A 12,858-nucleotide genomic window follows, 5' to 3' on the forward strand; every position below is an offset into this window, starting at 1 on the left:
ATTCAAACTAGATGAAGGTACTAGATATATGTTTACGGCTTACTTAAACCCTTACACCTTACGTTACAGTAGAGTATGTTTCTGTGAGGGTATATTCTGTCTATTTCCATTCTTAATCTTTGCTTGTGTGTGCGAATGTATTTATATTTCATTTATTACATCCAAATCATTTTAGTAATAGAATGTTTGTATGTACGCAATTAAAATATCGGGTACTAGATGATAGGGATGTATGTTTGGATTGTAACCAAAAGTGGTTGCTGGATCGTAGCGGTGTGTGTTTGGATTGTAATCAAGAAGTGGGTACTGGATAGCACCTACACATGTTAACATTACATTCCCCAAGAGCAGAATGGATATCACTAAAACATATTTAACTTTACAGTTACCGTAGAGCCCAAACGTGTCGCTCTATGTTAAAGATATGGAAAATCGGAACATTTGATTATAGAAAGTCCTATTGTCTCCCATTTTCAGGTCAACTCTAATAATGTCATAATTTAATCCAACATCTTCAAACGATGTTACCTTTTGCCGTCAATGTTCATTTGTCGTAGAGCCATCAAGAGTCGGCCACATATAAACCTACGGCGTAATGTTAACACAAGATCTGCCGTAAAACCACCAATCGTCTGTAAAAGAAAACCTACCGAGTAATATTAAGTCCCCTAAAGCCAACAATAATCGCTTATTACTGCTTGTATGGTAATTCTTCCATGTAGCTTGTTCGTGAACTATTGAATAATAACAACACCCTAAAAATCTTTGAACAATTATACAGGAGAATTTCAAGAATACATTTTAAAAACCAATTGGGAGATTATTATCTAGACATTCAAAAGTCATTAAATTTTAAGTATGTGGCCAGTGAAGGGGCAAGCAAGCGGACAATAGATCGAAAGCTTGATCAACTGACTTATGTGTCTTGTGGTAAGGGTCTATGATCGTAAATATTGCAGATGAAAGTTATCTCTCCATTTGACTTCTCTATCAACAAAGTGTTTGAATGTGTTATCACTATTACAACACGATAACATCACCTACGAGATACAAAGGTTCCAGATCGAAATACCGTGTTGCCATCATAAACAACGGTGAAACTAAACGGAGAAGATGGGTCAAACATCGCCAGTCTCTTTTCTGATACAATTTGCCATCGGCTCGATCTTTGCATGTAAGTAGAAAGCTGCCATATATTCCATTGCAAGGCCATTTGTTGACGTTTAGAGTTTTTAAAACGTTTTTAGACGAAACGATTTAATTAATTGATTGATTGTTGTTATCAGCACATCAAAATATGAAAGTTTATATCGTTCCGAGGCAATTGGAGTAAAGTTCTTTGCCGAGAGACGCACTGCAGCCGCTGACCTAGTATTAATAGTGCTCAAACTTATGCCCTTCTACTCGCGAGTTTTGCCCGCTGGTCATTAAGTTACAGAGATGCCTTATTTTCTCATTTTTAAACACACTGTTTCATTTTTCAACATTTTGCATATATATGTCTAATGAGACAATTTTAGCATCATTGCAATTATATGTAAGCTTATTGCTATTCGTGTGCATGTGTATATATTTTAAGCGATACATTAATATATTATCACATAATATTTCCATGTAATATATAGAGGATCTCAAAAAGGTATTGATTTAATAATGAATTTATGAAACGAGTTGAATAATGTCCAGCTTTTGCGATCCTTGGCGAGCAAAAACTGGACATTCTTCAAGAAGTTTCATAAATTTAATATTAAATCATTGCCCATTTGAGATTCGTTGTATCTCATAATTTTGACATCATTGGAAATTATTTAGATGGAAAGAAGAATGAATAATTTCGTTCATTCTGACAGACGTTGCACTTTTCATTTGTTGTGCGCAAAAAAATAGTCCCAACCAAAATTGAACAAGTATTGACGTTTAAAAGTAGATTGTATTTTCTTACAAACTATAAATCAAAGAACGAGCGTCCTTCCTATTAAACGTAACATTTTATACACACACACACACACACACACACACACACACACAAAATCGTTTCCAACATAGACTGTCAAATACGCGTTATGTCGCATTGTTTGATGCACTACCCGTTATATTACAGTTGAGAATCCATGCTGACGTAACCTCGAGTGTTCCTTTTACAACTAAACATTACATTGTAGCGATATCCATGTGGAAATAAGGTTTAATGGACGCAGAATTTACCATAGTTACTGTAATGTATGTGTGACCAGATATTTGCAGTGTTTGTTTTGAAATAGTAGACTACAGAATATGCAAACAAATTTCAATTTTGACTCGAAATTGTATCATATATTTACCGCATAAAAATGCAGTGGTTGGATAAACTTCTGTCAGTTTGACGACCAGTTTATGTCCACATTCTTCTGTGAACATAGGCGAGTTTTTTTCTTCTGTAAGTTAACATTTAAACCATGCTTGTATATATGGTGGATTCCATGCCACATATACACCCCCACCCCACACAAGAAAAACCCGCAGTTTTAGTTGCTATTATTGTTCTTGTTCTGTGATTTTAGCATTTTTCATGCTATGATATATTATACATAACATTACAAACCCCTGGAGGGGTAGATTAGAAATACTGAAACAGACGAGATCATTTTGCACCAATTCCTTTTTGCCAGTCGATTTGAAAAATGGCCTCCCAAAATGTTCATTGAAAACAAAAAATTCCAAAAGGCGGAGTTAAAAAAGTTTTCCTACGATCGCAGCCAACCAGTAACGAGAATACTGTATACTAATTTCATGGGCTTATTTGGACCAATCAGACATGTTATAATATCAAAAATATGAAACCTGCACACAACATAGGCAAAATGTACCGACTATGTGATAAAACATTGAACGTTACCAAATAAGACAATTATCAGAATGTTTTTAAGCCATACTTTTTATTAATTATTCCTTTCCTGCCAAGAATACATAACGTAATATTCAGTAATACTTCACAATCCATTCAAGGAATTTGCCATCTGGCTCAACAATATCTAAATATGTTTCAGTTTGAAAATTTGAGAATAAAGGACTGATACGATGATTATATTGGTACAAATAAAAATTGTGATCAATTATGGTGACGGAGTGAATTTTTTGCTAATATCAGAATTCTTAGAAAATATCGCTGAATTTGATTATTAAATATTGATTAGATGTGCTGAGAGTGCTACTTTTCTTTAGATAACAAGGCAGATAAAAAGCGAGATGACTAAAAAGAATTGAATCTTACGCAGATTTTCGTGGATGATAAGCTTGGTAAATGCTGGTAATGTTTGGAAACTTATTGAGATTTGTCACAAATAGTGACCTGATATGCACATTTAAGAAGAACACATTTGAATTTAAAAATTAAAGAAAATAAAATTTAAATTTACACATGTGTATCAGTTACATGTCAAGATAGAAAACTAACAACACTGAAAAGGCTTGTCATGGTCCAGAACAACATTTACGGGCAAGAAAAGTGATTGGTCGAGAGCAACAGTTACTTGGAAGAAAAATGTAATGTCAAACGAGAACAGGGCGATACATTTGAAAAGTCATTGTTTCTAACTTAGACGTAAGCAAAAGCGCAAATGAATAGGGGCCTTGCGATCGCTTTATCTTGCCCCAAAACAGTGATTTCATAAACTGGTATAGACAGTCACATGACCGTTAGGAAATGTGTATCAATTTAATAGCACTCATATCTATCAAGTTATCAGACACTTAATTTAAACATGTCTCTTTTTATGACTCTTTGTTTGTAACGACTCATATATCTCAACGACCTTTTATAAAATTCATTAGAAGAACGAACGAACGAAAACATTAAGTATTAGTCCATCTGTCATAGCCGTCATTGATAATTGTGTTAATTTAACTTTAAATATCCATTGCAAAATATGTTATGTCGCTTGAAATGGTAAAAGCAAACCTATGGTTCTGTGTTTATTTATCGTCGATTCACGTGTCACATGATTCGACAAAAGTAGCCATAGTTTCATTATAGCTGTAAAGACGTAAAAAATACGACCATAAGCTTAAGTGGACACCTTGCCATATTATAATCTAGAGAATACAAATGTTAGGCATTAATGAACTAAACCTTTGTGACCCGAAAAGCATGGAAAGGAGGCACCTTTATTACACGTGTTGAGACTTATTAGTATGTCTATTAAGCAGACATGCTGATGGAAAATAATATTTCATATGTCACCCATCCGTGTATCATTTTTCATATGCCACCCATTCTTTATCGTTGCCAGTTTGTCTGATAAACTAACAACCATCATTGTCAATCGCCATCCCATATCACTACAGCGACAGTTGGAAGATCTAAAGTTTCGCTCTTTGATAATCCATACTCTCATCCCACCCCCATCGATGAGGGCTTCCAAGGGAGTGTCAGTTATATATATATAATCTTATGTCACGTTTTTAGGCTCGAATAAACAGTAACACAAGAAAGAGTGAAAACAACAAGCTTTTAAAAATATACAATAATTTATTTCCCTGGAAAAATTCTGTGAAGAAAAAAAATATGAACTTACGGTTTTATAGAATCAAATAAAATATAATCCAAGAATAATCCAAGAATACAATTTTAGTAGTCCTAATAACAAAATGTCCTACTGATTTCGAGTTAGAATCCCGACGAAGAATCCAAGATGGAAGACGATGATGTATGGTGAAATATGTAGTGTTGAATTCTACAGTTCCTTGTAGAAACAAGAATTATCACTCCGGTTTATGATAGCTGAATAATTTTTTTTTATAAAAAAAACTGTCCTTGTTCAACAATTTTACATGAGAACACGTATTTTCCAGAAAAATAACAGAAATAATCCTTTTGAATCGAAGTAATTTAAATAATTCTAATCCAAGTAATTTGAAATAACTCCAGACATCACAACATACAACTTCCAGTGTAACAGTCCAGCTTCTACTGATAATATTACTCCAAAACAGGTTATATGGTATTCTTAACGTAAACAAGGGGGTCAGATGATCGTGTTTTTGAAGCTCAGAAAAATTAAATACTTGTTAAAGATCACGTCTACCCAGTGTGGACCTGACAAAAACCAATCGTTTTGCTCTAAGAAATAAAAATAAAATTGTTTGCATCTTAAACACGAAGTCCCATCATGACTTCGACAACAACCAATCTTTTTAAAATAAAGATATAACTTGTTTAGGTGGTTGCTACAAATTTTGAAACAAGGTCTGGATTTAGATCAACACCTGGTGTTTATAAAACGATCAGTCAAGGTCAGGCTATTTTCTGAAAAAAAAGTATCATCTCTAGTGAATAAATTTACATTAAATATCATGTAATGAAAAATATAAAAATATTAAAACTGACAATTAAATTGAAATAAATATATATTAAATCAGATATAATTAAATCAAATATACATAATAATAAACATGTTAATATTTGTCAATATTGTCTCCTAAAATATCTTTTCAAACTGTACGTCTGTGGGGAATTATGGACTTTTAATAATAGCACAATCGCATATTCAGTTTATACCCATATTCTTTCTTGTAAACTGTCTCGCATTATTCTTGTGCAATATTCGGCTTGAGTTCCAAAATCGTGCTCAGAATATTGATCATTGAAATGAACCTATTTTTAAACACGCATACCATGCTGGGATGGTGGTGGTGGTGGTGATAAAACAACTCAAATATGATGGTTTTAAAAGTTCTAACTTCTCCAGTTTTCCTATACCAATTTAGTTGGCTTGACCTCTGGCAATGTGACGTGCTCATTTGAAACCGGATTTTGTGGCTGGAACGTTACAGAAGGCAGCAATTTTAAGTGGCTGATCAATACCGGAAACGCAGGTGACCGAACTTCAGGACTAGAATCCGACCATACATGTGGAAGTAAGCATGATGCTAACTAATAATTAGCATTTTTTTCTATCATTTAATTTTAGATCGTCAATCTTAGAATGAATTATTGGTATTATTATTTAATTTAAATAGATAATATGAGAGACCTCCAGCACAATTCAACACAATCAACATAAAATGTAAGTTGTATCTTGAATAATGAATGTAAAAGATTCAGTTATATACTTTTTGCTTATGTGTCATCTATCACAAATTGCTGAATTAATTTGTTAATTGACAAATCCATTAATAGAACACAAAATGTGGATAATCAAGAGATACACAAGTAATTTAGCAAATGGTAATTGCTCTTGTTATATAAAAACACTTTACACACGTTTTGGTTGTAATAGTATTGCTGAAGAATAAAAATAGGGGTTATGATACAAGCATTTTGAAAAAATAATTTTACACCCAATTTATCTTGATCGAATCTTGCAACATATTAGAAATATTAATCAGTGTGATATATCTGATAGAAATCTTTTTATTCATATTCTTGATGCAGAGTACTTTGTGAAATACTTTAAATTTATAGTCTGGCTTTAAATAGGACCTATAACGATGCACATAGAGAAACAGCTTGATTAAAGTAAGTTGACACACGACCTTTAATGATTTGTATGTCAAAGCAATTTGACACATGACCTTTACTGATGTGTTGTGTCAAAGCAATTTGACACATGACCTTTATTGATGTGTTGTGTCAAAGTAATTTGACGCATGACCTTTAATGATGTGTATGTCGAAGTAGCCTTAGAATTTGTTTCAGTCATATCGCTTGGATGTCTGCAGTTTAACAGTGTATAGTGGTGTCTAGCCCTGAGGCATCATGCCGCAGACATGTAGCATTATGTTCCACTCAGTCACATTATCATGACACCAGGCCAACCAGTCCTAACATTAACCTCTTAATGCTTAGCGCCAAGCGAGACAGCTGCTTGTACCATTTTTATAAGACCTTGGTACGACTCAGCTGGGGTTCGAACCCGCGACCTCCCGCATCCGAAGCAGACGCTCTAACCACTTAGGCCACCAGAGCATTCGCTGGGTGCAAGTAATTTGACACATGACCTTTCATTATAAGCTGGGTTAAAGATATTTTGACAGATGATATGTAATAATGAGTTTGATCAAAGTAATTTGACACGTGACCTGTAATAATGAGCTGACGTAAGTAATTTGAGACATGACCTATAAAGAATAGCTGGGTCAAAGTATTTGAGATCTGACCTATAATGAAATAGCTGGGACCAAGTAATTTGGTACATGACCTTTCATTACACGCTGGGTTAAAGTGATTTTGACAGATGATCTGTAATAATGAGCTGGATCAAAGTAATTTGACACGTGACCTGTAATAATGCGCTGAAGTACGTAATTTGAGACATGACCTATAAAGAATAGCTGGGTCAAAGTATCTGAGATATGACCTATAAAGAATAGCTGGGTCAAAGTATCTGAGATATGACATGCAATAATGAGCTGAAGTAAGTAATTTGAGACATGACCTATAATGACGAGCTGGGTCCAAGTAATTTGGTACATGACTTTTCATTATAAGCTGGGTTGACAGATGATCTGTAAAAATGAGCTGGATCAAAGTAATTTGACACGTGACCTGTAATAATGAGCTGTAGTAAGTAATTTGAGACAGGACCTATAATGATTAGCTGGGACCAAGTAATTTGGTACATGACCTTTCATTATAAGCTGGGTTAAAGTGATTTTGACAGATGATCTGTAATAATGAGCTGGATCAAAGTAATTTGACACGTGACCTGTAATAATGCGCTGAAGTACGTAATTTGAGACATGACCTATAAAGAATAGCTGGGTCAAAGTATCTGAGATATGACATGCAATAATGAGCTGAAGTAAGTAATTTGAGACATGACCTATAATGACGAGCTGGGTCCAAGTAATTTGGTACATGACTTTTCATTATAAGCTGGGTTGACAGATGATCTGTAAAAATGAGCTGGATCAAAGTAATTTGACACGTGACCTGTAATAATGAGCTGTAGTAAGTAATTTGAGACAGGACCTATAATGATTAGCTGGGACCAAGTAATTTGGTACATGACCTTTCATTATAAGCTGGGTTAAAGTGATTTTGACAGATGATCTGTAAAAATGAGCTGGATCAAAGTAATTTGACACGTGACCTGTAATAATGAGCTGTAGTAAGTAATCTGAGATATGACCTACAATGATAAGCTGGGTCAAAGTAATCTTACACTGGGCATTGAATGCTAATCGCAGAAAAATAGTCCAAGTCAAAGCATTTAGTTTTGAAGATAGATAATAGGCGGAGTCTCGGACTGCTCTTAAATATTGGTTGTTGACATATAATTATGTAATAAACACGATATCATACTACGAATTGACTGACATTCCTTTATCATCCCAACCAGAGATAACATGTTCACCGTTACATTTTATTCAAGTGCAGTTATAAACAGCTGACACAGCATTTGTGTTATTGTCGAGATAACTGATTTGATGACACGCTTAACCACCAACAATTGTTTTGAATTCTTCAATATATTTCTTACGTAATATGATTTATGTATTAATTAGTTATATTTTGATTAATGCATTGGTTAGTTAAGTAATCGAATGTATGCATTGCTTAGTTTAAGCGAAGTTGGTATACATTCTGTCTACTATATGAAAGGCACCTCTCGAATGTATTTGACTCGAAGGGGCTTCCAAGAGCCCCCAAGGGCCGAACAAGGGTACACACTATTTATTCAAGGGGAGTAGTGAATAGGGATACCATAGCGTCAATGGGAATTAGTATTACAGACCCCCCCCCCCCCGGGAACATATAGCGTCAAGGGAAATTTAACATGGAGAAAAATCGTGGGAACATATAGCGTCAAGGGAAATTAACATGGAGAAAAATCGTGGGACTCTTGAGGGTCAAGGGGAATTGAACATGGGAATAGGGAACTGTATAGCGTCAAAGGAATTTAAACAGGGTGGGACTGTATAGCGTCAAGGGAAGTTGAACATGGGATTTTTTTTTTTAAAATAAAAAATAAAAAAATAAAAAAGGGTAGGCAATCGAAAGTCATTCTCTTTTCGAGAAATGTGGGTGGCCCTGAAAAGGGCCTTTGGGTATTTTCTTCTTCTTCTAACTCCTTAACTTCTTCCACCATCCTCTTATTTTTTTCCATTATTCCTTTCTTCTTCTTCTTTTCTGTTTCCGGCATCCAGTCCGGGTGACCCATGGCTCGGAACTTCTCTTGGATTTTCATCCAGTTAGCGTTTAGTTTCTCTAGTTCTTCCTTTTTCTTTCTATTTTCTTCTTCTTTTCTTTCCTTTGACCACTTTTCTTTGATCTTCTTGACCTCTTCGGTCAGCACATTTCTCATTATTTCTTCCGCTTTCTTAAGCTTGTCTAAGCCCCACTTCACAAAAGACCAATCTGTCCATTCTACAATGTCTTCTAAAAAACACCTTACACTCGTCACATAAACTATGGCTTCTTTCAACTTGCCCACTTTCACATACGGTGGGTTAATTAAACCTCTGATTCTCTTCTCCTCATCCTCTATCATTTCTTTTACAATATCGATGGCTAAGTGGAGGCTGGTTACTTGTCTTGAGACGAAGTCTTTTGTCACTGCATGCCTCCATTCCTGTTCAAGCCTTTCTACTACATTCAATCCATCCACCATCCAATACCAACTTCCCATAAAGTTGTTATACAAAGCTGAAGCTGCTGGCATCTTCTTGCTTGCTTATTCCCTAGAATGGGCTCCAATGGCAAACACTGTTAGTTTTATAGTTAAAGCGCGGACGTGATGGAAAACATCCCCCTAAGACATAAAATTGATCTTACCTAGACCATGACCAAACAACGCGCGGACGTGAAGGAAAACATCCCCTACTTTCTCATGTCATATAATATACTATTCACATACTTGAACCAGCAATTAACAAACCCCACATCTACTATTTACGCACGCAAATCATTAAAACAAAATCCATAATCTACTATTCACACAATCTTACGTGAGCCTTTACATAACCCTAACTATACTCTCCACATACGCTAAGAAACAATGAACTAACCCATAATCTAATATTCACACAAACGTACGTGAGCGCTTACAAACACAAACACACAAACATATACACTCACACTAAAAAAGAGTCAGTGTTTATATTCACACTACTCTACCTTCACACATTGGCAAATCGATGGTTATTTCTTTTCTAGAGTATTGGGTAGCCCTGAAAAGGGCTGTTTTTTTTTTGAACTTCATGGACACCTGGTTAATGATGGCACCTTCCAGGCCTGGCGCCACATACACATCTTGTTCTCCAGTTGCTTTTTAGTTTTTTTGGGGAGAGAGCAGAGGCGGGATAAATAGCTTCAGAATCCCAATTTTCTGTCTCTGGGATTCTGAAATTTCTTCTCTCCTTTTCCTCCTCTTCTTTGTTTCTTCTCTCCTCTTCCTCTTCTTTGTATCTTCTCTCCGCCTCTTCTTTGTATCTTCTCTCCTCCTCTTCTTTGTTTCTTCTCTCCTCCTCCTCTCTCATCCTTCCCTCTTCCACAATGGCCTCAGCGGCCAGTTCGTTCAACAGGCGCCTGGCATATTCCAGATGCACATGAAGTTCCAACAGTTTCGCTAGTCTGGTGTTCATTCTGGTGTTGATCAATCAACAAGGGTAGCTGGACTGATGAGTGACTTTTAAGTTATACTAAAAGCGCGGACGTGAAGGAAAACATCCCCTAAAACATAAAATTGATCTTACCTAGATCATGACCAACACAACGCGCGGACCTAAAAGAAACACTCACTCACTTTTTTATACTACCCATTCCTATTCTAAAAGATTTTTCATTAATCACTTCAATATACTATTCACATACGCAAAGCATTCCAATCAAACCCAATCTTAATCTACTATCCACACCAACGTACGTGAGCACTTACAAACACACAATCTTATACACAAACACATACACTCACACTATAAAAAAGAGTCAGTGTTTATATTCACACTACTCTACCTACACACATTGGCAAATCGATGGTTATTTCTTTTCTAGAGTATTGGGTAGCCCTGAAAAGGGCTGTTTTTTTTGTTTTTTTTTTGTAAAAAACTCTGTGCTGTTTTTAAGAGAGGTAGAGTTTATCGAGGTAGATGTTAGCTAATAGGTGACAGCAATTTGATTGGTTTGTTTTGCAGCATTGTGCTGCTGGTCCTGGATGGAATTGGTGTTTTTTCCATCTTATTGAGTAATTATTTAGGGTCCTATTTTTCTAGTTATAAGTTTTGGTTGCAGCCTTGTGCTGCTGGCCCTGATAGTCATTGGGTTTTTTGACTACCTTATGCTTGTAATGTTTTGGGGTATTGTTCTATGTTATTGTTATATTTGCAGCATTGTGCCGCCGGCCCTGATAGTCGTTGGGTTTTTCGACTACCTCATTTGTGTAAGTTTTGGGGTCTTAATAAGGGTATCCCTGATGGTCTATTCTTGCGACCACCTTATGCGTTCTGTTTTTGGGATTACATAGTTATATCTAGGTATTTTTTGGCTGTCACCTATGTATAGAGAAAAGAGTTATTGTAGCTGTTGGTTAGGATGTTAGGAGAAGGATAGGTAAGGAGGAGTGGAGTAGGATTTTAATTTCACCACCTACCCCCCTGTACTTTTCATACTGGTTTTTGTAATATATTAAGGTTGGTGTTTTTTATTTTATTCTTGTTATTTGTTAAGTTTTATCAGCCAGTGGATTTGTTTTGATTATAATTGTTTGGATTTGTCCTTAGTTTGTTTTAGTTTATCAGGTCCCTGAACGGTCGTGTTAGTCTGTGAACCCACCAGATCTATCCGGCCGTCCCAGTCCCTAATTAATTGTATTTAAATTTTTGTATAAAGTTCGGTTTTTTAATGAAAGTAATTTCTTAGTTTGTTTTAGTTTATCAGGTCCCTGAACGGTCGTGTTAGTCTGTGAACCCACCAGATCTATTGGACCGTCCCAGTTCCTAATTAATTGTATTTAAATTTCTGTATAAAGCCCGGGTTCCCCTTTTTTTTTTTTTCCCAAAAAGAAAACCCGAGCCTTATACAAAAATTCTTTTCTTAGTTTGTTTTAGTTTATCAGGTCCCTGAACGGTCGTGTTAGGCTGTGAACCCACCAGACCTATCCGGCCGTCCCAGTTCCTAATTAATTATATTTAAATTTTTGTATAAATTTCAGTTTTTTTTAAGGAAAGTAATGATATTGTTGTATGTGGTGTTTAAGTTGGGGTTTGTGCTATTGAGGAATTCTGGATATGTACTCGTCGATCCTATTTCATTCTGTTCAGTTTTGAAAATTTCCCTTTCTTTCCGTAATTTATAACATATGTTAAAGATATGGTGCAGGTCTTCAGGCTCCCGACAGTAGTAACAATTTGGGTTGTGAGGTTTTGGTCCTATGTGTTTTCCGTAGCTGTTGGCCAACTTGGTTTTTCCTGTATAAATTCTATTTATTACTTTTTGATCTTTCCCTTTAAGTAAAGGCGGTTTTCTATTTCTAGTGGTTTCTTTGAGTGTGGTATGTAGTTTTTTGCCTGTCTTGCTATTGTCCCAATATTCCTGCCATTTCTGATTTATCATGACTGTGATTAGGCTGTAGATTTCACTAACACTGTAAGCCAGTGGTACGTGGTTTAGCTCGCTCAGTTTTAGTTTAGCTAAGTCATCTGCTAGATTGTTTCCTAGTATGTTTATGTGGGATGGGACCCATAGGAATTCTACTTGTTGTTTATTGCTTTTTAGTTTCTTTAGTATTAAGTTGGTTTTATTTAGGAAATTTTCTCTGCTGTTGGTGCTGTTATTTAGAATGGTTGTAAGGACGCTTAGTGAGTCGCTTATTATTACTGTTTGGGGTGGGTTGTTTTTCTCCACCCATTCTAGTGCTTGTAGTATTGCCCAGAATTCTG

The 12,858-nt window shown here is 35.6% G+C and overlaps 1 protein-coding gene across 2 annotated transcripts in view; it reads left to right on the forward strand.

Moving 5' to 3' along the window:
- Positions 1-1,072: 1,072 nt before the first annotated feature.
- The window catches only part of LOC149772886 (MAM and LDL-receptor class A domain-containing protein 1-like), a 58,897-nt gene continuing 47,111 nt past the window's right edge, over positions 1,073-12,858 (forward strand). For both annotated transcript variants that reach the window (XM_089947156.1, XM_089947157.1), the window contains exons 1-2: positions 1,073-1,174; positions 5,746-5,895. In XM_089947156.1, the coding sequence (XP_089803282.1) occupies positions 1,114-1,174; positions 5,746-5,895 (211 nt within the window). In that variant the 5' untranslated portion in view covers positions 1,073-1,113. The remainder of the gene's footprint in view (positions 1,175-5,745; positions 5,896-12,858) is intronic.

The sequence above is a fragment of the Sinohyriopsis cumingii genome, unplaced genomic scaffold (assembly GCF_028554795.1).
Source record: "Sinohyriopsis cumingii isolate HCF-2022 unplaced genomic scaffold, ASM2855479v2 utg001031l, whole genome shotgun sequence".
NCBI classification, from domain to species: domain Eukaryota; kingdom Metazoa; phylum Mollusca; class Bivalvia; order Unionida; family Unionidae; genus Sinohyriopsis; species Sinohyriopsis cumingii.